This window comes from Staurois parvus, unplaced genomic scaffold (assembly GCF_062004578.1).
Source record: "Staurois parvus isolate SC_StPar_1 unplaced genomic scaffold, SC_StPar_1.0 ptg001167l, whole genome shotgun sequence".
NCBI lineage: Eukaryota > Metazoa > Chordata > Amphibia > Anura > Ranidae > Staurois > Staurois parvus.
In genome coordinates this window covers 351,814-377,193 of record NW_028318963.1, presented here as the reverse complement: position 1 = coordinate 377,193, position 25,380 = coordinate 351,814, and the positions used below count along the sequence as shown (strand labels likewise).

At 46.2% G+C, this 25,380-nt stretch overlaps 1 protein-coding gene and 1 pseudogene across 6 annotated transcripts in view; both read left to right on the top strand.

The window, feature by feature from the left end:
- The window catches only part of FGGY (FGGY carbohydrate kinase domain containing), a 401,559-nt gene that overhangs the window by 238,328 nt on the left and 137,851 nt on the right, over positions 1-25,380 (top strand). For all 6 annotated transcript variants that reach the window (XM_089659582.1, XM_089659583.1, XM_089659587.1 and 3 more), the window contains one exon: positions 21,161-21,268. In XM_089659582.1, coding sequence (XP_089515708.1) covers positions 21,161-21,268 — 108 coding nt within the window. The remainder of the gene's footprint in view (positions 1-21,160; positions 21,269-25,380) is intronic.
- LOC149439005 (U2 spliceosomal RNA) lies at positions 12,001-12,116 on the top strand (annotated as a pseudogene).

Below are 25,380 nucleotides of genomic sequence, written 5' to 3'. Positions count from 1 at the left end.
GACTGTACCCAGTTACAAGGTGAGAGGACACAGTAGGGGGCTGATCTGTGTCAGGCATTTGTGAATACTGCACAGGCACCAGGATTTACAGAGTGGGGAGGGTCTGGGTGGACCTTCTAAATCCCCTGTCCAGAACAATAAAGTTGATGTTATCGGTGGCCGGACTCTTTGTTTGGACAAGATTTTATATGATTGTGTCATGTCTGAACCAACATCCCAGTCCCGGAAGTAGATGGTGACTATGGGTGATGCCTAAACAAAGGTGGCTCCATCCTTCTGGGAAGAAATTCATTGCTACCTGAATGCCCCTTCCTAAGACTAATATAGCAACCTCATTAATTAATTGATGGTGAATGCTTTTTTGCGATCGTAAACGTGTGTGTTTGCCATAAACCAGGGGTCTCCAAACTTTAAAAGGGCCAGACTGTGGCCAGCTGGAGTAGCAAATGTCTTGGTGTCAGTGGGAAAAAACAGTGTCCCCCTTGTTGGAGGAATAGTGCCCCATCATTGGTATCAGTGGGAGGAATAGTGCCTCATCATTGGTGTCAGTGGGAGGAATAGTGCCCCATCATTGGTATTAGTGGGAGGAATAGTGCCCCATCATTGGTGTCAGTGGGGGGAATAGTGCCCCATCATTGGTGTGAGTGGGAGGAATAGTACCCCATCATTGGTGTCAGTGGGAGGAATAGTGCCCCATCATTGGTATCAGTGGGAGGAATAGTGTTCCATCTTTGGTGTCAGTGGGAGGATTAGTGCCCCCATCATTGGTATCAGTGGGAGGAATAGTGCCCCATTGCAGGTGTCAGGGGCAGGAACTATGCTCCACCGTTGCTGATAGTGGAGGGAATAATGACTCAAGGGCCAGATGAAAGCAAGCAAAGGGCCTCAGCTGCAGTTTGGAGACCACTGCCATAAACCATTGTGAAGAGGTGGCGGGATTCCCCTTTAAGTCCTGGATTTAGAGGGAATGACATGGAGGGATTTTTGTGTCTGTCAGTATGTCGGAGTCTGAGTTCCGGGGGTGGGGAAGCCCCATCACCATCCATGCCAGCTCTTCCTGCCTCGGGGCGCCTTCATCTATCTTTGAGTGCAGACAGTGCAGGGAAGACGAACCATCTCTGTGCGTTCTTGTAAAGTGATCTGTGTCAGCCTGTCTGTGTGTCACATGATCCTTGTGTCATAAAGGGGACCTGTCACACAGCGAGCACAGCAGGTTTAAAGGAATTGGGTCTTTAGCCTTTCCCTGGTGCCCCTCAGCACCTGCTGTGCACCACCATCCCTGTGCTGAGTTCCCATTCTGTACACCCGCTGTTTCCATTATGAGGGGTTCCCACCACCTCTGTACTGAGCTCCTGGGTCTGTACACCTGCTGTGCCCATTATGAGGGGTTCCCACCATCTCTGTGCTGAGCTCCTGGGTCTGTACACCTGCTGTGCCCATTATGAGGGGTTCCCACCATACTTGTGCTGAGATCCCAGGTCTGTACATCTGCTGTGCCCATTATGAGGGGTTCCCACCATCCCTGTGCTGAGTTCCCGGGTCTGTACGCCTGCTGTGCCCATTATGAGGGGTTCCCACCATCCCTGTTTACCTACTATGCCCAATACGAGGGGTTCCCACCATCCCTGTGCTGAGTTCCCAGGTCTGTACACCTGCTGTGCCCATTATGAGGGGTTCACACCATCCCTGTACACCTGCTGTGCTCATTGCGGGGAGTTCCCACCATCCCTGCTCTGAGTTCCCGGATCTGTACTCCTGCTGTGCCCATTATCAGGGGTTCCCACCATCCCTGTACACCTGCTGTGCCCATTGCGAGGGGTTCCCACCATCCCTGTGCTGAGTTCCTGGATCTGTACTCCTGCTGTGCCCATTATCAGGGCTCCCCACCATCCCTGTGCTGAGTTCCCGGGTCTGTACACCTGCTTTGCCCATTATGAGGGGTTCCCACCATCCCTGTGCTGAGTTCCCGGGTCTGTACACCGGCTTTGCCCATTATGAGGGGTTCCCACCATCCCTGTACACCTGCTATGCCCATTACTAGGGGTTCCCACCATCCCTGTGCTGAGTTCCCAGGTCTGTACGCCTGCTGTGCCTATTGTGAGGGGTTCACACCATCCCTGTACACCTGCTGTGCCCATTATGAGGGGTTGTGGTGATAGGTGGAGCGGGGACACCCAAAACTTCAGGGGGACGGAAGCAGAGCCAGCATTATAACAGAGAGATCCCACTATTGCGGCATCTTAGACATAGAAAAAAAATCAGGGATTGACTCCGCCCACTTAGCACCGCCTGGAACTAAAATATCACTTTCAGGTGGACTGACCCTTTAAACTTCCTTATTAAACAAGATGGGACAAAGGTAATATCAGCCGCACAGCCCGGCATGCTCACTAATATGGCGGCTGCCTGGCGGAGCCGTCCGATTCCTGCGCCGTGCGTCATAATATTCATGTATCTGGTGACAGACGAGCAGACAAATCGGAGGAGCAAAAAAATGAGCAGCTGACATTTCTGAGAGGGAAACTGAGACCCGGCGAGGATTAACCTCCAACATGCGAGCGATGCAACCAAACGTCTGAGCTCCACGATCGATCGTCTGCTGCGTCCAGCCACACGGCTAATGTCAAAAACCGTTCAGCCGGCCGCTTGCCAAACCAGCTGCGGGATTTTTTTTCTTTTTTTTTTTTTTTTGCACGTGAACGTTTATTTACTGGAGGCATTTCAGAGGGTAATGATGATGATATTTATTAGAGATATTTATATAGAGCCGACATTTTACACAGCGCTGTACATACTGTACAGTCACACCAGTCCCCGCCCCCAAGGAGCTTACAATCTAAGGGCCCTAACAGGGGCGGACTGACCATTTGGAAACTCGGGCACTGCCCGAGGGCCCGGGGTCAGTAGGGGGCCCCATGAGATGCCCCTGGTACCTTTTTCATAGGCTTTTTTGAGTTTGGGCAAGGACACAAGGGGCACCATGATCCCCTATTGCCCGGGGGCCCCATGAGTTGTCAGTCCGCCCCTGGTCCCTAACTCACAGCATACTAGGGCCCATTTAGACAGGAGACAATTAACCTACCAGCATGTCTTTGAAGTGCAGGAGGAAACCAGAGCATCTGATGCAAACTCCATGCAGATACTGTCCTGGTTGGTATTCAATCCCAGGAGCCCAGTGCTGCCATTCAGAAACGTATTGATCTGTACGGATCATTTGGTTTTCTTAACCCCTTCACGCCGGCGCCTCCCGGCCCTTTAAGAGTTTCAGAAGCCGGGAGGCGGGACAGGCGGGGTGGGGTTTAGGGACCATGTGACCGCCGTCGACACGGCTCTCACATGATCAGGAAAGGTCCCGATCGAAAACAGAGACCGGGTTCTTTCCGTGAGTACCGGACACGTGTGCTGTGAGCACGCAGGGCGCGTGCTCTTAGCACATATGTTTTTTCCTAATGGAACACAAACGTTTGGTCGATCGGCGTCTAGGCCCAGACGCATTTGTGTGAGGCCGGCGTGAAGAGGTTAATATATAATAATAATTTAAGAATAAAATATTTTTCTGACATACGTGTTGCTTTGTACCGTTCCGCACTGTAGGATGAGCAAATACTGTGGGGAAGCAATAGGGAAGCCTGAACCTTGCATGCTATTGGTCAGCTTCTGTGGCACTCTTAATACTGAACTTTATCTCCTTCCCCCTTTTATCTCCGCCCCATCCCCACCCCCTATCCACTTCCTTCAGCTTTCATACTTACAGTATCCCCCAGAAGTGAGTCCCCCCTCCCCTCACATTTTTGTAAAAAATTGATTGTCTCTTTTCATGTGACAACACTGAAGAAATGACACTTTGCTACAATGTGACGTAGTCAGTGTACAGCTTGTATAACATGGAAATTTGCTGTCCCTTCAAAATAACTCAACACACCGCCATTAATGTCTAAACCGCCGGCAACAACAGTGACTCCACCCCTAAGTGACAAGGTCCAAATTGGGCCCAATTAGCCATTTTCCCTCCCCGGTGTCATGTGACTCGTTAGGGTTACAAGGTCTCAGGTGTGAATGGGGAGCAGGTGTGTTACATTTGGTGTTATCACTCTCACTCTCTCATACTGGTCACTGGAAGTTCAACATGGCACCTCATGGCCAAGAACTCTCTGAGGATCTGAAAAAAAGAATTGTTACTCTACATAAAGATGGCCTAGGCTATAAGAAGATTGCCAAGACCCTGAAACTGAGCTGCAGCACGGTGGCCAAGACCATACAGCGGTTTAACAGGACAGGTTCCACTCAGAATAGGCCTTGCCATGGTCCACCAAAGAAGTTGAGTTCACGTGCTCAGCATTATATCCAGAGGTTGTCTTTGGGAAATAGACGTATGAGTGCTGCCAGCATTGCTGCAGAGGGTGAAGGGGTGGGGGGGGTCAGCCTGTCAATGCTCAGATCATACGCCGCACACTGCATCACATTGGTCTGCATGTCTGTCGTCCCAGAAGGAAGCCTCTTCTAAAGATGATGCACAAAAAATCCTGCAAACAGTTTGCTGAAGACACGCTGACTAAGGACATGGATTACTGGAACCATGTCCTGTGGTCTGATGACACCAAGATAAACGTATTTGGTTCAGATGGTGTCAAGCGTGTGTGGCGGCAACCAGGTGAGGAGTACAAAGACAAGTGTGTCTTGTCTACAGTCAAGCATGGTGGTGGGAGTGTCATGGTCTGGGGCCCCATGGTGGTGGGAGTGTCATGGTCTGGGGCCCCATGGTGGTGAGAGTGTCATGGTTTGGGGCTGCATGACTGCTGCCCCAACTGGGGGGCTACAGTTCATTGAGGGAACCATGAATTCCAACATGTACTGTGACATACTGAAGCAGAGCATGATCCTCTCCCTTCGGAGACTGGGCTGCAGGGCAGTATTCCAACATGATAACGACCCCAAACACACCTTCAAGACCACCACTGCCTTGCTAAAGAAGCTGAGAATGAAGGTGATGGACTGGCCAAGCATGTCTCCAGACCTGAACCCTATTGAGCATCTGTGGGACATCCTCAAACGGAAGGTGGAGGAGCGCAAGGTCTCTAACATCCACCAGCTCCGTGATGACGTCATGGAGGAGTGGATGAGGACTCCAGTGGCAACCTGTGAAGCTCTGGTGAACTCCATGTAGAAGAGGGTTAAGGCAGTGCTGGAAAATAATGGCGGCCACACAAAATATTGACACTTAGGGTCCAATTAGGACCTTGTCACTTAGGGGTGGACTCACTTTTGTTGCCAGCGGTTTAGACATTACTGGCGGTGTGTTGAGTTATTTTGAGGGGACAGCAAAGTTCCATGTTATACAAGCTGTACACTGACTACGTCACATTGTAGCAAAGTGTCATTTCGTTAGTGTTGTCACATGAAAAGAGAGAATCAAATATTTACAAACATGTGAGGGGTGGACTCACTTCTGGGACATACTGTATATACCTCTGGTGCCTGTATATATTTTTTTTTATCTATGCACAGTATGAATGAAAAGGGAAATCCAATGTACAAAAGTACATTGTTACTTTGTATTCTACATTGTTACATTGTATTTCTAAATTGTTCGATTGTATTTATACATTGTTGTATTGGGGTTGATTTACTAAAACTGGAGATTGCAAAATCTGGTGCAGCTGTGCATAGAAACCAATTAGCTTCCAGGTTTTATTGTCAAAGCTTAATTGAACAAACTGAAGTTAGAAGCTGATTGGCTCCCATGCAGAGCTGCACCAGATTCTGAGTGCTCCAGTTTTAGTAGATCAACCCCAATGTGTTTATACATTGTTCCATGATATTTATACATTTTTGTGTTGTGTTTATAAATTGTTACATCGTATTTATACATTGTTTCATCATGTTTATAAATTGTTACATTGTATTTATACATTGTTTCATCATGTTTATAAATTGTTACATTGTATTTATACATTGTTGCATTGTGTTTATAAATTGTTGCATTGTGTTTATAAATACAATGAACAATGTATAAACACATCAAATTATAAATTGTTGTGTTGTGTTTATACATTGTTACATTGTATTTACTCAATGACACCTGTAGATTTTCTGTAAGTGTCATTTTACATGTTGCGTTTTTACAACCGTTCCTTCTTTGTAATACACAGCATATCCCAGCTATCATATTGACAGTTGCTAAATGGCAATAATAGTGGAGAGGGATGGAGGGAGCTGCAGTAGGGAGAGGATCTGGACATAAGGGGCACATCCTAAAAACTTTGAAGTTTTTAGGACGTATCTCCTTCATTCAAATGCCTCAAGCAGTTAACGTTTCTGTAACCTAATCGCTAAAATCTAACATACGCATTAGCATGTTAATTTTTTGTCCCCCATGTAACACATTAAAGTTCACCCTCTGTGCCATCATGGATGTCTGAGGACGCCTCTCTGTGTGGAAGCAGTGGGCTCTCTGAAGAGGTCTGACACATTCCCTTCTCTGCGAGCGCTAGAACACTCCAATCAGCAAAGCTCATGCTCCCTGCTCATTAACCCCCCTGGCGGTATTCCCGAGTGTAGCTCGGGGTAAAGTTTCAGCACCACAAGCGGTAACCATGAGCTACACTCGGGAATACACTGCGGCGTTGCTCCGGGATCTCTTCTTCACTTACCTTGTCCTGCGCTCCCGCGATGTCCCTCCTGCAGTGTCCCGGCAATGTCCTCCGGCCGATGTCGGCATCTGTCTTCTGGGTTCCGTTCCCTGCGACATCGGGACGTACGGGGGACAGAACTGGCGGGAAATTTGAAAATGACAAAAAGTGACATTCACTAAATACACTAAAATCACATAGTATTCCATTCCTGTATCAAACCATTTCACATACATTTTGTCCCGAGTGCTTTGTGCGGCGCCCTGCCTGCATTTTTACTGTTCTTTCTGCCTGGAAACTGAGAAACGTCCATGGCGTCCAAAAAGCGTCCCTTTAGGTCAAAAGCGGTTTTAGACCGGCTAGAGAACAGCGATAGTAAATCAGAACCACTTGCAGAATTGAGTGATAATGATTCGTGGGGGAAATTCCTCATCAGACACTGAAAACGATTCTGCGACTGAGCTCAGCGATGTGCGAACTTGGCGCTATATTTCACATTTCAGTGTTTTTGGTTTGATTATATTATTGAATTAAATGTATTATTATTATATTATTATTTTTTATGATTATTAAATTAGAATTTATGATTTCGTGTTTCAAATTTTATCATCCCCGGGATGTTTACTAGACTCTTGTTCGGACAGATTTCAGGGAGTTATTCCTAAAAATTACAGGCCTACAATAAAAAAATGACATATTTCCATGCAAAAAAAGTACCTCTTTGAGCACAGAAATATGGATATAATCAGACCGCTAGGGAGGTTACAGAGCTCTAGCTCTGATGCAACAGAGAGGGTGTGTTGGACCTCTGCAGAGTGACTACTGCTTCCACAAAGAGAGCAAGGGTCCTTTATTTGCAGCATGCTGGCAGGGGATAGGCTTTTGTATGCAGGCTACTCCAATTAGCACAGCTCCCTGCTGATTAAAAAGCTCTAGGACAGACTCAACAAAGGGCGTGTGTCGGACCTCTGCAGAGTAAAAATTACTTCCACACAAAAAGCAAGGGTCCTTTTTTGCAGCATGCTGGCAGGAGACAGGCATTTCTACTAAGACTACTTTAACCCCTTTACGCCGGCCACACACAAATGTGCGGCCTCCCGGTGTCTGGGCCTAGACGCCAAGCGGCCGCACATTTGCGTTCAATATACAAAATACATATGTGATGAGAGCGCGCGCCCTACGCGCTCCCAGCACACATGTCCGGTACTCACAGAAAAAGGTCCCAGTCTCCTCTTTCGATAGGGACCTTTCCCGATCATGTGACCCCCCTGACGACGCGTGACGTCACATGATCCCTAAACCCCGCCCGTCCCGCCTCCCAGCTTCTGAAACTCTTAAAGGGCCGGGAGGCGCTGGCCTGAAGGGGTTAATGAGCAAAGCTCCTTGCTGACTTGAGAGCTCTAGCTCTGACTCAACAGAGGAGGCATGTCAGACCACTTCGGGGAGACCACTGCTTCCACATAGAGAGTAACGGTTCTTCTCAGCAGTATGCTGGCAGGGGATGAGCTTTTCTACTCAAGATGTTGCTGCTTTTTAAAAAAAAAAAAAAAAAAAAAGAAAAAAAAACAATATATATTGAATACTTTTTGTTGATGCCCGTAGAATATATTTTTCTGATTTAAACTGAAAGTTCACCTGGGCTTTAAAATACTAGAATTTCCCTTTGGGCCAGGGTTCACATTATGCGATGTTGGACACCACATGTCATTCGCACAGGAATAGCGCCGCATTCCTGTGCGAATTACAAGCAAAAGTCTGTGTGCTGCGATTTGAGCCATACACTTTGTATGGCCCAAATCGCATCTGCACCAAAAAGGTGCAGGGCCCATTTTTAAATTTGCACGTTCTGTATGTTCTCACCCATGCAGTCGATTGTTGGCAATCGCATTGCATTTTGCGATCTTTTTCTGGGTGTCATTAATCTGTCATTGACACCCGCACCAGATCGCTTGAACGTAATGAGATTGCGGTGCGGGAAACGCACTGGATTTGCAGCGTTTCCCGCACCGCATTGGTGTGAACCAGGTCTGAATTTCCTCTTTCCCCGTCCCGGCACACGACAGCGGGCTCAGACAATTAATGGCCTAAGCCCGCTGTCACTGAATGCCCCGATATTAACGACACTCCAGATTCCGCCAGTCCAGCGGACAAATAGCTGGCGGCACAGTCGCTCCAGGAATCCCAGCAAGCAGACACACTCGCCCCGCGCCGTAACGGCCTGAAAATGAAGTCTTTATTGAGCTTCTCGCTCCGGCTTCAGATTGATCCGTTCCCTCCGGGAATGACTCAGATATGGTAACTGGAATAGGTCAGCGGACGCGATCGGCGGGCTGGGAGCTATTCCTGCGCATCACGTGGTCTGGTAGCCTTTCTTCCAGTTTGCTGCACACGCCACGTGAAGCTCCTGGCAGATCCCCCAACTTTGAAATAAAAACATCTCGCTGCTTTTTTTTTCTGCTCTGGTTTTCTGAGAAAGCTGCTGAGAATTACCAGCAGAGGGTCCTGTAATCGGCTTCCTGCAAGTCCTGCGCTCGCTGCTCGTCTCGTAAATGATACATGAGAGTGAGATTGGTTTGGTGTGACGGGAAGGACCCATTCGCACTGATGCGCTGGGGGGAGGCCGTGTGGTAAAATGGATGTTTTACCGTCTGTGCATTTGTTTGTGCCAATATGTTAGCATTAGGTTACGTTCACACTGGCGTTGTCAGCAAGCGGCAGACAGGCATTTGGGAAGTGTTTTTACCGTTTTCCAAACGCCTCGGAAAATTCTGCACATTGCAGCACACGGGAGCGTTAGCGTCGCGGCAAAACGGACGCCTCTGGTTGAGTCAGGAGGAGTGGAAGCCTCCTATTCAAGTCTATGGTGGCGCTCCGCAAACGCCCGGCCAGCATTTGCGGTGCGGCTGCAAGGTGTTTGCGGAGCTTTAACACCATTCAAACTTCATTATAGGTGTTTGTGGGGCATTTTTAACGCTTGGCAAATGCCTAGCAACCGCCACTAAACCGCGCATACGGCGTTTTTGGAGCGTTAAAAATGATCCGCAAACGCAGGGACAACGCTTGTCAAACGCTATAGGGGCGTTTGGCAAGAGTTGGGAAAAAAAGTCAAGTGTGAACAAGCCCTTACTCTTCGGGTGCAGCATAAAAAGTTGCAGTTTTGCATGATTGTATAGCGACTGTAGTTCGTTTTCTGCGTCAGCTCGGTGTATCCATGGGAAGGGGGACTGCAGAAGGTGTTGCAGCATGCCTCCCCACGGTGCACCACCACCGGGTTGTAATCGTTCAATGCTCAGAGAACAGAGCGCTCATGACCATGGCTCTGCTCTGAGAAAAGGGCTGATTTTTTTTCTCTGAAGTAGGCTTTGGGCAGCCATTTTGGGGAAGCCTGTGCCTAATAAAGTGGAACTAAGCCCATCGATTTAAAGAGGAACTTCAGTTCCCTTAATCAGGGTTTCACTATTGGCACGTCCACTGATGTGCCTAAGCTCTGCCTAGCCTTTGGGTTCTGAAAGAGCCATTTGACACACAGGGGCGGACTGACAACTCATGGGGCCCCCGGGCAATAGGGGATAATGGGGCCCCTGTGTCCTTGCCCACACTCAAAGCTCACCCAAAAAACCCTATAAAAGGTACCAGGGGCATCTCTTGGGGCCCCCTACTGACCCGGGTCCTCGGGCAGTGCCCGAATTTCCAAATGGTCAGTCCGCCCCTGTTGACACATCTGCGCACACGTGGGGAATTTTACCTGCATGTGCAGACACTGTAAAGTTCTGGGATATCTATGGCCGCATCTTGGGAAACATGCTCAAAAGTGCAGGAATCCAGGTCATGCACAGATGTGCCGGAGGGCTCTGCCAGGATCCCCATATACACATGCATAGAATCCATTAAGTCATGAAGGTCCTCCTTGCCTAGGCATAAATTGAGAAATTGCTGTGTTGTAGCCCAAAAAACGATTCAGTTAAAAATATAAATGACATTGATATTGAAATGTGAGAGAGGGAAGGGAGAGGAAGTTGGTAAAAGTCAGTTCAGGGTGAAGGTCCACTTTAACTGCTTCCCAAAAGTTGAGTTTTGGTCACCAATCCACAGGAAGAATGTCCTTGAACTAGAGCTTCCAGAAAAGGGCAACACAATTAATAAGGAGACTGGAGGACGTCAACTACGAGGAGTGAGCACAGAGAAATAAACCGATTTAACTGTTTAAGGCATGCCGTAAATGATAACTGTCATGGTTGCTCATGCTCTCAGCCAAACTGTAAAGCCATCAAATGACTGATGTCATACCTGATCAGATGCATATGTTCACCACCATGGCAACTGCAAATCAAACAGAGGCAAAGATGGCAGCTTCCTTGGCTGTAAAGGATAGGTGGATTCCACTTTAAGACACCAGATTCCCATGAGATTTGCCTGCCATTTTGGCACTGGCATGGTTTGCAAATGCAACGAACTGTTTCACCAAGAGGGAGTCCTGCATGGGAAGTGAGAGGGCCACCAACATCATGTAGGCTGATAGTTCATGTGGCCACAACTTCTAGGGTGTGAAGCCAACAATAAGAGAGCCTTTCCTGGAGTGGAGATGTGAGGCGCAGGCAAATCTTACGTGATGGCTTCTTCTTTGGAGGGAAGCAGGAGAACCCCTACGTGTATCAGGATACAGACTGCATAGCTCTATGGGTACCCATGCTGGGAAGGACTTTGTCCTTAGTGTCGTGGAGCCTTTTGGGGGTTGACAGGGCAGATTTTTTAATCTTTTAAGGGACTGATAGAGCCTCCGAGTCACTGTGAGTACCTGAGCAACAGAAGCTACAGAAGATGTTTATTCTGGTACGATTTGTCCTTAGCCACCATTTTGGAAATGTCTCCTTATGACAACATACTGTAATTGCTGACAAGTTACATTAGAGTAAAACTGTTAAAATGAAATCTGAACCCAACTGGACATTCTGTGTCTGTAATGTGCTTGGATGAAGAGTGCGTGAGACTGTTGATGGGCTCTAGGGTGAAAGAGTAGTTTGCCTGTACAAAGGAGGGTATTGTGATGGAGTAAGGCACCTGGGTCTCTGATTGTTTGCATCTCCCATTGGTTTGGTCACTCACTGCTTGGGTCTCCCATTAGTTTGGTCTCTCACTGCTTGGGTCTCCCATTGGTTGGGTCTCTCATTGGTTGGGTCTCTCAGTGGTTGGATCTCTCATTGTTTGGGTTTCTCATTGGTTGGTTCTCCTTTTGGTTGAGTCTCCCATTGTTTGAGTCTCTCACTAGTTGGGACTTCTAATGGTTGAAGTGGTTCAGCTGCTCAGGGCTGCAGTATTCTGTTGACCTGCTGGAGTCTTTGGGTCTCCCAATGGTTGGTCTCTCATTGGTTGGATCGCTTCTCGGCCTTTTGGCTAAGATCAAGTGTAGTATCTGTTCTTATCAGTGTCCAGTGGGGGTGCTCCCGACCATTCTAGCTTTGCGGGGATGGTTGTTGTATAGTACCCTCACTGGTATGATGGGGTCCGGAAGGCTAGTACCGGAGGGACAGAAACCGGGGAGCGCCACGAGTTAAGCTGGGGCCCCGGGAGTAATTCCTCTGAGAAGACTGGAAAGACCCAGTACCTCCTGATTTGGACGGATCTACCTTGGTCTGGCCTGGGGCTGGGGACGCAAAAAGTCCGCAAACTCAGTGCCCCCTGAGTAGTCGCCTCAGGGGTGTCACTAGTAACACTTGGGTGTGGGACCCCACGGTGTGAAGATGACACATGGTCACTGTTTTTCACTCCTTTTTGCACAGCGCCCTAAGGACCAGGTCTTTTGGCTAAGTCCAGGGCAATTTTTGCTACGGGCCTCAGGGCCTGGTCTGTGCACATTTCGGCACGGTACCTTTTTTTTTTTTTTTTTATTTACTTTACCTTATTTATTTATTATGCACTCCCACGTTTGTCACTTTTTTTCTTTGCCTTATGTGTGTGTTTTTCACGGATGGAGGGTGTGGGTCCTCGGGCCTACCCTGAAGTCTAGGGGGAGGATGTGTGGCCATACGGTTCCTTCCTCCCTTGATCCCTAGAGGACTCTTCTTCGGGAGAGTCCCCTTGCCTAGTACTGAATGTCCGGCTTCGGCTGGGCATAGGGAACGGTGGTCCACCAGGCCTTTTGGCCAGGAGGACCAAGTGGGAACCTTGTCCCCGTCGGGAGCTTCGTGCCCCGGGGGATCAGGGTAAGTGGTCCAAGCCCCTTTAGGGGTAGGACACAGCACACCCCTAAGTGCACTTTTTGTGTGGTGTTTTTGCACTTGCACTTTTTTGTGAAACACTTACGGGTTTTTCGTTATAGTTGCACGTTTGCGGACTTTAAAGAAAAAATTGGTTGGATCTCTCATTGCTTGGGTTTCTCATTGCTTGGGTTTCTCATTGCTTGGGTATTCTGCTCACCTGCTGAAGTGTCGGTCTCTTGTGCAGTGCCTGTAGCTACTGGGAATAGAGAGGCCTCTGGAGTCAGAGTTTCCCTTCTAATATTGAACTGTGCCATAGTGAGCCATAGATATTGCCTGTGATACCAACTCTCCTCTATCTGAACTTTCTTGAAGGCCATTGCGGGATTCTGAGACGTAGCCTTTAGGTAGTATTACATGCTTAATGTCACTTTAAATAGGTCAGTACAACTTTCACATCTCCCATCCTGTTTTGGGACAATCAGCATCTGCCTTGACATATTCCATGGTGACTGGATTAAGATGCTGGTGTTATCTGTTTGGATATAAATCTTGGGGTATTTTCCTAATACTCATTAGAACCAAAGAAGGGGCTTGGAGAAGCTACAAAACATCTTCAATATATATATTGAATATATTGTTTTAGCAATGAAAGATAATGCATAAGGAAAAAACATATACAGTATGTTATGTTTAAACAAGTGTTGAGGAGCCAAATGCTTTCCTTCCAGGGCCCTATCTTTATCCCTTCTACTAGGAACTATAATGCACATTTCCAGCGGTCACATAAATTTCCAGTGGCTGCACACGTTTCTGATGGTCACACAAATTTCTGATAGCCAGAAGCATTTCTGATGGTTGCATACATTTCTGATGGTCAGACCCATTTCCGAGGGGTCAGATGTATTTGTGATGGTCATATACATTTCCACTGGTCGCACACATTTCTGATGGTTGGTTGGACACATTTGGAGTTCCCATGGTCGGACACATTTACAATGGCCAGATGCATTTTCAGTGGCCGGACTCATTTACAATGGTCAGACACATTTCTGATGGTGACACACACATATGTTGGTCAGACACAATTCTAATGCTTAGACCAGGGGCGGACTGACAACTCATGGGGCCCCCGGGCAATAGGGGATCATGAGGCCCCTGTGTCCTTGCCCAAACTCAGAAAAGCCTATGAAAAAGGTACCAGGGGCATCTCATGGGGCCCCCTACTGACCCCAGGCCCTCGGGCAGTGCCCGAGTTTCCAAATGGTCAGTCCGCCCCTGGTAGCAGCAACACATTGCTGATGGTCGCATACATTTACAATGGTTGAAGAGATTTCTGACAGTCAGACACATTTCTATTGGTTGGACAGAATTCAGATGGTCAGAAGCATTTCCGAAGGGCATACAGATTTCCGATGGTTAGATACATTTCTGATAGTTGCACACATTTACAATGTTTGGACATATTTCCGATGATCAAATGTATTTCCGATGGTCAGATGCATTTCTGAAGTGCAGACAGATTTCTGATGGTTAGACGTATTTCTATTGGTTGAACAGATTTCTGATTGTTGGACATATTTCCAGTGGTAGCACACATTTAGGATGGTCGGATACATTTCGAATGGTCAGATGTATTTCTGATGGTTGGACACATTTCCAATGGCTGTAAACACGTATGATGGATCGACACATTTGTGATGGTTCAACAGATTTCCAATGCTTCAACACATTTTTGATGGTCAGACTCATTTCAGATGGTTGTCCAGATTTACGATGCTCGCACACATTTCCAATGCTTGCACACATTTTCAATGGCTGCGCACATTTTCGATGGTTGCACAGATTTCTGATGGTTGAACAAATTTCCAATGGTTGGACACACTTCTGATGGTTCAACAGATTTCCAGTGATTCAACACATTTTTGATGGCCAGACTCATTTCAGATGGTTGTCCAGATTTACGATGGTCGCACACATTTTCAGTGGTTGCACAGATTTCCTATGGTTGCACAGATTTCTGATGGTCAGACCGGGGGCGGACTGACAACTCATGGGGCCCCCGAGCAATAGGGGATCATGGGGCTCCTGTGTCCTTGCCCAAACTCAAAAAAGCCTATGAAAAAGGTACCAGGGGCATCTCATGGGGCCCCCTACTGACCCCGAGCCCTCGGGCAGTGCCCGAGTTTCCAAATGGTCAGTCCACGCCTGGGTCAGACACATTTTCAGTGGTTGCACACATTTCCTATGGTTGCACAGATTTCTGATGGTCAGACACATTTTCAATGGTTGCACACACGTACAATGGTTGCACAGATTTCTGAGGATCACACAGTTACAATGGTTTCACACATTTTTGATGGCTGGAGCCATTCCGAGTCTGGGATATTTGAATCAAGCTGGTTTCGGGCTGTATGTGGCCTCCCTAATGAACCTCTCTCCACCTTGCGGGCACATGTTTTAATGTGAGCTGCCCATCATGACACTTCCTAATGTAAATAGGAAGGCTGAGAGTTTAGATTGAGGACACGGCCTCTTTATTAGCCTCACCAGAACGTAATGCATTTTCCTCCAGTGTTTATAATTGCAGCCATCCCTCTAATTGAATTGTATTCTTCTTCTTCTCTAAGGATCTGCAAAAAAGCCTAGCCAAGCAAAAAACAATACGGCGCCATTTATTCCTGACCCCGAAGAACCTCTCAGAGGCTTGAGCAAGGCACATTAGATTCACATTGGTCTCTGGAGAGAAATATTCTATTGTGCAAGTTTACCACCAATAGTTAACCCAGGCAGGAGCCTTGTAGGCAGAGTTTTCCTTTATCTTTTGTAAAGTCTTGGTGCCCCCTCCCCTCCCCCAGCCAAGCCAGGGATATCCCATGTCCTCTGTATCTTCCATCAGCTGTAAAGTCAGGTTCAGGACTCAAAATGTAACCTTTTATTGTTAAATAGCCATCCTTCAGCTCCAGTCAGTGACTTTGCCTAGGCTGTGATGATGTCATCAGGCTGCTGCAGGCTGGAGGAAGCATTTCCTCAGTCTCTTCTACCCCAGTGATCAGTTTATTTCCACCCAGAACACCTCCATTGAGTCTTTCACAGTGTGCATTAGAAGCTGACAAAGCCAGCCTCATTTCCTGGCTGGACATAGTCCACCATCATCTAGCACTTTCCATCCTAGCCTGACTGTCTCCGGCCCTCCCCTTCCATTCATGGGATGTCAGTTCTTCCAATCGTGGAGGCTCAGCATCTCATGTGGGTGTTACCTAGGGCGATATGCATGCAAATACAGCCTGCTTAGGAACACCCACTTCTCCAGGCTGACACCCGCTCATTAGAGCAATTTGATATTTGCATAGCTCTGCTCATTAGTTGCATCAGGCCTGAGTACTCTTGAGAAGAGTACTGAGGTAGGGTAATGTTAGGGTGCTGTGATGTTTTCAGAAAGCCAGCACCCTGCCGGCCCCTCCCACCAGCCATGATCTGCTTGCATTGCATAAAGAAGCGCAGAGACCAAGTAATGACATCAATGAGCCTAAAATAGGATGTGCAATGAAAACAGGTTTTCCTGAAAAATTTAATTTGCATGTTGGTGAGGGGGTTTGTAAGTTTGCCCATTTATAAAGGGAAGGGTCTATAATTTTTAGCATAGGTATATTTTAAATGATAGAGACAGAATATCAACCCAAAATCCAGAAAATAATCATGATATAAATGTTATAAATGGAGTTGCAGTTCAGTGAGTAAAATTAGTATTTGATCCCCAAGTAAAACATGACTTAGTACTTGGTGGAGAAACCCTTGTTGGCAAGCACAAAGGTAAGATGTTTCTTGTAGATGGTTACCAGGTTTGCACACATCTCAGAAAGGATTTTGGTCCACTCTTCTTTACAGATCTTCTCTAAATCCTTAAGGTTTCTTGGCTGTCACTTGGCAACTCGAAGTTTCAGCTCTCTCCATAAATTTTCTATAGGATTAAGGTCTAGAGATTGGCTAGGCCACTCCATGACCTTAATGTGCTTCTTCTTGAGCCACTCCTTTGTTGCCTTGGCAGTATGTTGTGGGTCATTTTCATGTAGGAAGACCCATCCTTGACCCATCTACAGTGTTCTGGCTGAGGGAAGAAGGTTCTCATCCAAGATTTTACAATGCATGGCCCTGTCCATTGGTCCCTCAATGCGGCAAAGTCGGCCTGTACCTTTAGCATAGAAACAGTTGCGAAGCATAATATTTCCACCTCCGTCCTTGACTGTAGGGATGGGGTTCTTAGGATCATAGTCAGCATTTTCCTTCTTCCAAATATGGCGAGTGGAGTGAATGCCAAAGAGCTCAATTTTGGTCTCATCTGACCACAGCACTTTCTCCCAATCCTTCTCTGAATCATTTAGATGTTCATTTGCAAACTTCAGATGGGACTGTACATGTGCTTTCATGAGGAGTGGGACCGTGCGGGCGCTGCAGGACTTCAATCCATGGTGGCCTATTGTCTTACCAATGGTTTGTTTGGTAACTGTGGTTCCAACTGCCTTGAGATCATTCACAAGCTCTTCCCGTGAAGTTCTGGGCTGATCCCTGATTCCATTTGCGAATAATCACTCCAACAGTTGTCTCCTTTTCATCAAGCTTCTTGCTGATGGTCTTGTAGCCCATTCCAGCCTTGTGCAGGTCTACAATCTTGTCCCTGATGTCCTTTGATAGCTCTTTGGTCGTGCCCATGGTGGTGCCCAAGAAAGAGATTCTATGGACAGGTGTCTTCTATATACATAACGAGTTGTCGTTAGGAACACCTTCTTAAATTGACAGGAATAACCTGTGTACCACATGAGCACATAGCAAGTCTGTAGGAGCCAGAATTAATGTTGGTTGGTAGGAGATCAAATACTTATTTTACTCACTGAACTGCAACTCCATTTATAACATTTGTATCATGTGTTTCTTCGGTTGATATTGGGAGAAAGTGCTTTGGTCAGATGAGACCAAAATTGTGATCTTTGGAATTAACGTGACTTGACATGTTTGGAGAAAGGAAAATGCTGACTATGACCCTAAAACCATCCCTACAGTAATGCACAGAGGTGGAAACATGCTTTGTGGGCTGTTTCTCTCCTAAAGGTACAGGCCGACTTTGCCGCATTGAGGGACCAATGGACGGGGCCATGCATTGTAAAATCTTGGATGAGAACCTTCTTCCCACAGCCAGAACACTGAAGATGGATCGTGGATGGGTCTTCCAGCATGACAATGACCCAAAACATACCACCAAGGCAACAAAGGAGTGGCTCAGAAAGAAACACATTAAGGTCATGGCGTGGCCTAGCCAGTCTTTAGACCTTAATCCTATAGAAAATTTATGGAGGGAGCTGAAACTTCGAGGTGCCAAGCGACAGCCAAGAAACCTTAAGGCTTGAGAGAAGATCTGTAAAGAAGAGTGGACCAAAATCCCTCCTGAGATGTGTGCAAACCTGGGAACCAACTACAAGAACGTCTTACCTCTGTGCTTGCCAACAAGCGTTTCTCCACCAAGTACTAAGTCATGTCTTGCTTGGGGAATCAAATACATATTTTGCTCACTGAACTGCAACTTAATTTATGACATTTGTATCATGTGTTTTTTCTGGATTTTTGGTTGATACTCTGTCTCTATCATTTAAAATACACCTGTGATAAAAAAAATATAGACCCTTCATTTCTGTGTAGGTGGTCAAACGTACAAAATCTGCAGGAGATCAAATCATTATTTTCCCCACTGTAGATATACAACGTCGTAGATATGTACGTTGTATTTTTTTCCCCAGAAGGAATTTTTATTAGTTATAGTGACATCTGACAATGCTTCTGCTTCCCATCTCCTGCGCTGCGATCGCCCTCCGGATCTATTAGCGGCTACTTCTCAGTAGGTTAATGTATCCCCGTCGTGTTATTTTTACCCCACAGATAACAAGTGCTGGTCCCGTGGAATCTGCGCTCATCCTGGGCGGTCGGAGCGCCTCCTCGCTGTTAGCGAAAGACAACATTAACCGCTGAGATGTGTTTAGATTAAAATTGATTCATTGCAGTGATGGGGGGAATGCATTCCCTCTCTTCGGAGAAAGCTTTTAAACATAATTGGAGGACTCGGCCGCTATAAACACTTACAGATGGCATTAGCCAAACTAAACAATGATTTCAGACTCTTAACGAAGATCTCCGGTAAGAAGGATGACATTCCCGCATGCTGCTAGAACAAAGCCCTGTGCTGTGTTCCTGAAAGGTTCGAATGGCGGAACGTTCACTATACATTTGGAGTCCAAGAGGGGAATTTACTAAGACTGGAGCAGCCAGAATCGGGAGCAGCTGCGCATGGCAGCCAATCAGCTTCTAGCTTTCTTTCAAAGCTTAACTGAACAAGCTGAAGCTAGAAGCTGATTGGCTACCATGCACAGCTGCACCAGATTGTATCTGCTCCAATTTTATTAAATCTCCTCCATGAATGTCATCGACTCCATCGCCAATGATATCCATGTCCAGCAACAACCCTTATAAATTTTAATCTGCGTATATTTAGACACGTGCAATTCGTTTCGTTCCGAATTGAAATTCAGACAAATTTTTCCCTTTTTCGGAGATTATTATTATTATACAGGATTTATATATTATTATTATTATTATTATTATACAGGATTTATATATTATTATTATTATACAGGATTTATATTATTATTATTATACAGGATTTATATATTATTATTATTATTATTATACAGGATTTATATATTATTATTATTATTATTATATGGGATTTATATATTATTATTATACAGGATTTATATATTATTATTATTATTATATGGGATTTATATATTATTATTATACAGGATTTATATATTATTATACAGGATTTATATATTATTATTATTATACAGGATTTATATATTATTATTATACAAGATTTATATATTATTATTATTATTATACAGGATTTATGGCGCCAACAGTTTGCTCAGCGCTTTACAATATAACGGGAGACAATACAGCAACAATACAGTTCAATACAAGAGGGATAGGAGCAGGGGCAGACTGACCATTTGGAAACTCGGGCACTGCCCAAGGGCCCGGGGTCAGTAGGAGGCCCCATGAGATGCCCCTGGTACTTTTTTCATAGGCTTTTTTGAGTTTGGGCAAGGACACAGGGGCCCCATGATCCCCTATTGCCTGGGGGCCCCATGAGTGGTCAATCCACCCCTGGATAGGAGGGCCCTGCTCCTTGGAGATTCACGTATCCAAATTTCTGAATTACAATAGTAAATTTAAGTGAAAGTGAAATAATGAAATAAAATTTCGTTTGAAATTAACACCAAATTCGAAACTGAAATCGAATTCAAAAACAAGTATAGATTGAAATTGAATAAAAATAAAGGAATAGAATAGAAAATAATAGAGTAAAACAGAATAGAATAGAAAATAAAATAAAAGAATAGAACAAAATAGAACAGAAAATAATAGGATAGGGCAGAAAATAAAAGACTAGAATAGAAAAGAAATAAAATAGAATAAAACAGAATATAGCTGGTTTTTCGAAATTTGAATTGTGAAAAGAATAGAACAGAATAAAATAGAAAATAAAATAAAATAATAGAATAAAATAGAATTAAAAAAGGAATAGAATAGAATACGGTAGAAAAAAGAATAGAATAGAATAAAATAGAAAATAACTGTCTTCTGAAATTAAATTGTCAAATAGAATAAATTAGAATAGAATAGAAAAAAAAACAATAGAATAACCCTAATTCCTGCCAGTGTGCACAAATGCCACAACCGCGATTCTTGCTTCATGGCCACGGCAGTAATTATATCCCCTCTCGCTTTTGGCGAGCGTAGTGCCCACCGAACATGACCCATTCAAGTGCATGGGTCATCTCTGCAAGTGCCCCGCAAACGCATGCAATGCACGCAGTTGCCTAATACGGCAATTCAGGGGTTAAAGAAGGTGGCAAGGAGATGATACAACACATGTCTAATGCTCTCTGAAGAGCGAAATCCAATTAATGAAAAGGGGCGGGGCCAGGGACAGTAAGGTTGGGGAGAAAAGTGCTAGATGATGCTGGTTGTCCTCCAGCCAGAAAATGAAGTGGGCACTATCTGACTTGCTTGCAGCTTTTGATGCAAATGCATGTTTGTGAAGCGTTCTATTTTAAATATATATATATATATACTGTTGCTGTTTTCTTGTAACATGTGAGAAATGTATCCATGACATTTGGCAGCACAAAGATCGATGGTACCTGTTGTGAATATTCTGTGTGAATGTTAGTAGCTGAGTGCTGGTTTTATGCTGTAAGTATTTCTATCTGTTCCCTGTTACAGATCAGCGAGAGCCCAATATTTGTGCCCGGTGTCTGGGGACCGTACTACTCCGCCATGGTGCCGGGATACTGGCTGAACGAAGGTGGACAGAGTGCGACCGGGAGACTGGTGAGTTGGGTTGGAGGTCACAGATTGTACATGGGATACATGGGATAGGTGTTTCAGCCCTCACTGACAACCTGCTGATTATACAGAGACTAAAGCCTGTGCTGGAGATCCTGGTGCAGACTGTAGTGTGGCCTTTCGAAGTATAAAATCATAGATACATAATCTGTGAGGTCATAGAAATCCTCCTGTTCATTACAGAGAGCCGATCCTCTGTCCAGAACAAAACACAGCGCCTCCTATCCAGTATATGAAACACCTGCACCTCCCAGTATATGGCACACCTCCACCTCCCAGTATATGAAACACCTCCACCTTCCAGTATATGGCACACCTCCACCTCCCAGTATATGAAACACCTCCACCTCCCAGTATATGGCACACCTCCACCTCCCAGTATATGAAACACCTGCACCTCCCAGTATATGGCACACCTCCACCTCCCAGTATATGAAACACCTCCACCTCCCAGTATATGAAACACCTCCACCTCCCAGTATATGAAACACCTCCACCTCCCAGTATATGAAACACCTCCACCTCCCAGTATATGAAACACCTGCACCTCCCAGTATATGGCACACCTCCACCTCCCAGTATATGAAACACCTGCACCTCCCAGTATATGAAACACCTCCACCTCCCAGTATATGAAACACCTCCACCTCCCAGTATATGAAACACCTCCACCTCCCAGTATATGAAACACCTCCACCTCCCAGTATATGAAACACCTCCACCTCCCAGTATATGAAACACCTCCACCTCCCAGTATATGAAACACCTGCACCTCCCAGTATATGGCACACCTCCACCTCCCAGTATATGAAACACCTGCACCTCCCAGTATATGAAACACCTCCACCTCCCAGTATATGAAACACCTGCACCTCCCAGTATATGAAACACCTCCACCTCCCAGTATATGGCACACCTCCACCTCCCAGTATATGAAACACCTCCACCTCCCAGTATATGAAACACCTGCACCTCCCAGTATATGAAACACCTCCACCTCCCAGTATATGAAACACCTCCACCTCCCAGTATATGAAACACCTCCACCTCCCAGTATATGAAACACCTCCACCTCCCAGTATATGAAACACCTGCACCTCCCAGTATATGGCACACCTGCACCTCCCAGTATATGGCACACCTGCACCTCCCAGTATATGAAACACCTCCACCTCCCAGTATATGAAACACCTCCACCTCCCAGTATATGAAACACCTCCACCTCCCAGTATATGAAACACCTCCACCTCCCAGTATATGAAATACCTCCACCTCCCAGTATATGAAACACCTCCACCTGTCCAGTATATGAAACACCTCCACCTCCCAGTATATGGCACACCTGCACCTCCCAGTATATGAAACACCTCCACCTCCCAGTATATGAAACACCTCCACCTCCCAGTATATGAAACACCTCCACCTGTCCAGTATATGAAACACCTGCACCTCCCAGTATATGAAACACCTCCACCTCCCAGTATATGAAACACCTGCACCTCCCAGTATATGAAACACCTCCACCTCCCAGTATATGGCACACCTGCACCTCCCAGTATATGAAACACCTCCACCTGTCCAGTATATGAAACACCTCCACCTCCCAGTATATGAAACACCTCCACCTGTCCAGTATATGAAACACCTCCACCTCCCAGTATATGAAACACCTCCACCTGTCCAGTATATGAAACACCTCCACCTCCCAATATATGAAACACCTCCACCTGTCCAGTATATGAAACACCTCCACCTCCCAGTGTATGAAATACCTCCACCTCCCAGTATATGAAACACCTCCACCTCCCAGTATATGGCACACCTGCACCTCCCAGTATATGAAACACCTCCACCTGTCCAGTATATGGCACACCTCCACCTCCCAGTATATGAAACACCTCCACCTCCCAGTATATGGCACACCTCCACCTGTCCAGTATATGGCACACCTGCACCTCCCAGTATATGAAACACCTCCACCTCCCAGTATATGGCACACCTGCACCTCCCAGTATATGAAACACCTCCACCTCCCAGTATATGGCACACCTCCACCTCCCAGTATATGGCACACCTGCACCTCCCAGTATATGAAACACCTCCACCTCCCAGTATATGAAACACCTCTACCTCCCAGTATATGAAACACCTCCACCTCCCAGTATATGGCACACCTCCACCTCCCAGTATATGAAACACCTCCACCTCCCAGTATATGAAACACCTCCACCTCCCAGTATATGGCACACCTGCACCTCCCAGTATATGAAACGCCTCCACCTCTCCAATATATGAAACGCCTCCACCAGTCCAGTATATGAAACACCTCCACCTGTCCAGTATATTGAACACCTCCACCTGTCCAGTATATTGAACACCTCCACCTCCCAGTATATGGCACAACTCCACCTGTCCAGTATATGGCACGCCTGCACCTGTCCAGTATATGGCACACTTCCACCTCCCAGTATATGAAACACCTCCACCTGTCCAGTATATGAAACACCTCCACTTGTCCAGTATATGAAACGCCTCCACCTCTCCAATATATGAAACGCCTCCACCAGTCCAGTATATGAAACGTCTCCACCTCTCCAGTATATGAAACACCTCCACCTGTCCGGCTTATGAAAAGCCTCCACCAGTATGGCGTATGGCACGCCTCCACCAGTCCAACATATGGCACGCCTCCACCAGTCCAGCATATGGCATGCCTCCACCACTCCAGTATATTGCACGCTTCCACCTACCCAGTATATGGCCCCTTCCTGTTCCAACATGACTGCGCACCAGTGCACAAAGCAAAGTCCATAAAGACATGGAGGAGCCAGTTTGGGGTGGAGGAACTTGACTGGCCTGCACAGAGTCCTGACCTCAACCCCATAGAACACCTTTGGGATGAATTAGAGCGGAGACTGCGAGCCAGGCCTCCTCCCCCGACATCAGTGCCTGACCTGACAAATGTGCTTCTGGAAGAATGGTCCAACCTTCCCATAGACACCCTCCTAAACCTTGTGGACGGCCTTCCCAGAAGAGTTGAAGCTGTTATAGCTGCAAAGGGCGGGGCCAACTCAATATTGAACCCTACGGACTAAGACTGGGGGGCCATTAAAGTTCATGTGCGTGGAAAGGCACACATCCTAATACTTTTGGCAACATAGTATACATCACCATCAGCATACATTGGAGTGCTCACATTCATACAGTGTAGATGTAGTTTAAAAAAAACAAACGGAAAGCTAAAGTTTACCTTCAAGGCAAACCTCTTACAAAATAAATCTTAAAATCGTAAACCTAACTAGTATAGAGGCCTCCCTATAAAAGTGGAGGAAGGGTTACTTGTAGAGCACCTCGGATCCCGCTGTCCTGATGTCACCTAAATCCTGGCGAGGACAGGGACAGCATTTCATAATATTGGGTACAGATTTCATTTAGAAATGATATTGTTCGTCTTTATTGTCACATAATAGGAATCTATTCAGGCAGGTGAGTTAAGTTACTTCATTTTGCCAGCACAAATATTGACTGTACAAGTTCTGAATATTATATATCAAATTCAACAGCAAAGTCCCGGATTTCTAGTTATACTGTATTTCAATCCCTTCCCTGTAACAGAACAGTGAGAATTTGATATTTGTGCCGAGCGTCTGGGGTCCTTTCTACTTTGCTAAGATATACAAAACCCAAGTAGCTTTACTGGTGAAGAGCCTTTCCTGACAACTCCCCCTCATCTTTGAATGTCTGATTGCCGGCTTGAGTAGATGACCATCATAGTGAATAACCAGGAGCTGATTTGTAAGTGTAGCCACCATAGGGATCAGAAAGAGTGGCCATTATAGTTATGGCCAGTAGCTAGTCAGTGAGGGTGGCCATCATAGGGATCAGTCAGTATCAGGTTAGCAAGGGTGGCCATCATAGGGATCAGCCAGTAGCTGGTTAGCAAGGGTGGCCATCATAGTTATCAGCCAGTAGCTGGTAAGCAAGGGTGGCCATCATAGGGATCAGTCAGTAGCATGTTAGCAAGGGTGGCCATCATAGGGATCAGTCAGTATTTGGTTAGCAAGGATGGCCATCATAGGGATCAGTCAGTATCTGGT